The following is a 3,558-nucleotide window of genomic DNA, read 5'->3' as shown; positions in this document are numbered from 1 at the left end:
AGAGACAGACAGGGACAGAGACAGACAGACAGGGACAGAGACAGACAGGCAGGGGCAGAGACAGACAGGGACAGAGACAGACAGGAGGACAGACAGGGACAGAGACAGACAGGGACAGAGACAGACAGGGACAGAGACAGACAGGGACAGAGACAGACAGGTTTCCTCTCTGCTGACAGAATGAATCTGGTGTCAGACAGCAGCTGAAACATGATTCGTCTGAAACAGATTTCGATGATTTTGTTGTCATTTTTAATGATTGATCTTTGTCTCTGCAGTCTGAAAATACAACTTTGTGGTTTCTGAACAGAATTTCCCATTTGGACCCGTCTGACCTCAGAGGAGACGCATCTGTTCACATCTGGCTTCTTCTTTGCCTGATAGAGCTTTAAGCAGCATGGTGAGCTGTGTTTACAGACAGAACAGAACCAGAACCAGCCTTGACCTTTGACCTCAGAGGTTCCTACAGACTCTTCTTCATTCTTCTTGTCCTGGAGGACTGAAACCGACATGCTGCCCTGCAGAAGCAGAAGAAGAGCTTTTCTGGTCTCATTTTGAACAGATCAGATGTGATCAGTCATATATCTGATGAGAGCAGTGATCAGTTTGTGGGAAATATAAAACTGGGAGGTTAATTTACACAAACTCAAGGCAATAAAAGACATTTATCTGACATGTAGCTTCAACGAGAGATTGTAAGGATTTGTTACGCCCAGAGAAACATCAGTATTTAAAGAGACATTTTGTTATCTGCAGCTGTCAGATATTTGTAATAGTTCAGTCTGCAGAGGGTTTGGGAGGGGGGTGGGGGGTCAGAGGTCAGCACTGATAGGAGGTTGGACCTCAGTCAGTTCAACATTTTTTATTAAAGACTCGTCTGAGCAGCTTTCCCACATTCGGAGCAGGTCAGATCGGCACTTCATCACTGCTTGGTATTTATACATCACACATTCCTCACATGCTTCTTAAAAAATAAGACATTTTAAAACGTCCTGGATAAGACAAACGACTCTATCAGATAAGTGCTGGAAAAAAAGGGCCTTTTGAGTATAAATCACTTAAAGTCTCAGCAGTATTTTTACACCAATCAGGTACAAATCTTCATGCCTGAGCCTGGTTTCTCTCAGACAGTTTGAGTGAGTTCATCTTCCTGTCTCCTCCGGGACGCAGTCTGAGCTGTTCTGCAGCAAACGGGTTGCTCCTCCAGGTTTTCTCTGCTACCTGCACCCACATGACTCCACCACCATCTCCTCGTACTGCTTGTAGACGACGTTATTGGCTGAGTCGATGTAGAGGATGCTGATGGGGCTGAGGCGGGTCGGGACGCAGCACGTGGGCGGCGTCGACTCCGGGTCCATGGAGTTGATGAGTGTCTGGATGATGGCGTGGTTGGTGGGCTCCAGGTGTGAACGGATGGGGAAGTCACAGGCTCCGTCGCAGTGGTAGGCGTCGTACTCCAGCGGCGCAATGATCCAGTCGTCCCAGCCCATCTCCTTGAAGTTGACGTGGAGTCGTCTCCGGTGGCAGCGTGGCCTCGCCTTCGCCACCTGTGGGTGGGGGAGGGTCTGCATGGGCAGGCGCGGCAGTTTCTTGGACCCTCTGGCTACGGGAGCGCGTCTCATTCGGCGCTGGGTGAACAGGTACTCGTAGACGGTCTTGTTGTCGTGACCTGATCGGGCTTTGATCTCGTTGTAGAACAGGTCGCCCTTCTTGCTTTTGCCGAACGCCAGGAGGAAAGCTTTCTCTTTGTTGGCGCGGCCGAATCGAGCGAACCCGAGAGTCCTCAGGTCCAGGAGGCGCCCTCCTCTGTGCTCCAGGGCCTCCAGCTCCAAGCACAGCTGCCGGCTTTTCAAACCCCTGAAGACCTTATGAATGTCAAACACTTCCCATTTGTTGCCGAAGCCGCTGAGGAGGTCCTCCACGGTCCTGGTTTGGAGCAGGACAGGTTTCTGTTTGCCTGAGGAGCAGGTATAGAGCTTCAGACACGGGTTTGGACCTTCAGCAGCTGAGCGGGTGTCAGACAGACGCTTCCTCAGGATCCGAAGCTCGGCCCCCAGGAGCCCGTCTCGTTCCAGAGAGCTGATGTTGAAGTGATACCGCTGGCGTCGCAGCAGGGGTCCTCGCTCATCTGCCAAAGACAGACACAGAAACGGAGTTAAACCGATTGTTGTTGTGCTTTCCACACCTCTGAAACACTCAGGCTGCTGAGGCGAACAGCAGTTTGTTCTGTTTGGGTTTGGTTTAATAAATTCCATCTGTGTGAAGAAAACCTCTCAGCTGGATGAATCCGTTGAGCCAGTCGGTGACAGCTTGACTGAGATTTTCACAAATTCAAATCTGATTCTGGTTTTCATCAAACTGCTTCCACTTTCTCAGCTTGATAACGAATTATCACAAAAACAACATTTGGAAGATGCTGCATTTCCCAAACTGTAACAGTTCATTTAATCATCAACATATCTGACAAGTTAATTGTGCCACCTGTCAAAATATTATGAAAACTTCCAACAAAACTTTATAACCTAGAAAACGATCATTTCTTCTGTACAGTTTGAAATGTCTCAGGAGAATAAAACATGAGAAGCATGACTTCATCTTTTATTTGGTTCCTAAATAAATCTGTATAAGAGATGTATTTTCACCACAAATGCAACAAAATAAAGGAAATAATTTGAAATCCTAAATGAGAAATAAAACACTGAAGTATAGGATGTGTATCTCTCTTCTTCTGCAGAGAATCACTGCAGGAGAAGATCATGAAGAAGAGAAAGTTATAACTAGAGACAGGAGCAGAAGCTGGAAGTTGAAGCCACAAAGGATGAGCGCCCCCTAAAGGCTGCTTCCAGTAGGGTCAGGTCAGGTTTTTGTTGGGTGTGAAAGAAATCAGTGAAGTTCAGGATCTAAATGAACCCCAGCAGAGATGGGTTTGTAACATGTCACGTGTTTGTGATCCAGTATTCTGAGGACCCGACATCCAGAACCAGGACTGGACCTGAACCTGAACCCTGAACCCTGAACCCAGCTGCCACACACACACACACACACACACACACCTCCATCCAGCCCCACAATGAAGAGTACATTAGAACCAGACAGACCACATCTGACTGTAAACAGGCCTGTTATCACGGACCTGCAGCTATTCTCTGCTGACAGCATCTGCTGCAGAGGAAACAAACCATCACACACACACACACACACGCACACACACACACGCACACACACGCACACACACACACACACACACACACACATGTTGGCACTTCTCTGCAGACCGTCTGATTAAAGCTGAGAGGAAACTGATTTCACAAACTCTCACGTACTTTTACAGCAGTGAAGATAAAAACGTTTGCACAATGCTTTCAGGTGTGGTCCGGTTATCACCTCAGACTTCTCATCTATTAAAGAACATTTAAGTTGTTTTAGGCACCAAGCCCGGATACATTTTAGGATTTGATTTGAAAAAGGAAAAAATGGAAATAAAGGTCCAAGAAGAGCCTTTCAGGGACCCTCAGGAGGTCCAAGAAGAGCCTTTCAGGGACCCTCAGGAGGTCCAAG

The 3,558-nt window shown here is 47.6% G+C and overlaps 1 protein-coding gene across 3 annotated transcripts in view; it reads right to left on the bottom strand.

The window, feature by feature from the left end:
- Window positions 1-646: 646 nt before the first annotated feature.
- Window positions 647-3,558, bottom strand: part of gdf5 (growth differentiation factor 5) — a 6,864-nt gene continuing 3,952 nt past the window's right edge. For 2 of the 3 annotated variants that reach the window (XM_025003037.2, XM_017441865.3), the window contains exon 3: window positions 647-2,128. In XM_025003037.2, coding sequence (XP_024858805.1) covers window positions 1,218-2,128 — 911 coding nt within the window. In that variant the 3' untranslated portion in view covers window positions 647-1,217. The remainder of the gene's footprint in view (window positions 2,129-3,558) is intronic. The other variant, XR_003038547.2, reaches the window with a different exon arrangement.

Source organism: Kryptolebias marmoratus, linkage group LG4, assembly GCF_001649575.2.
Source record: "Kryptolebias marmoratus isolate JLee-2015 linkage group LG4, ASM164957v2, whole genome shotgun sequence".
NCBI classification, from domain to species: domain Eukaryota; kingdom Metazoa; phylum Chordata; class Actinopteri; order Cyprinodontiformes; family Rivulidae; genus Kryptolebias; species Kryptolebias marmoratus.
This window is presented reverse-complemented; position numbering and strand designations above follow the sequence as displayed.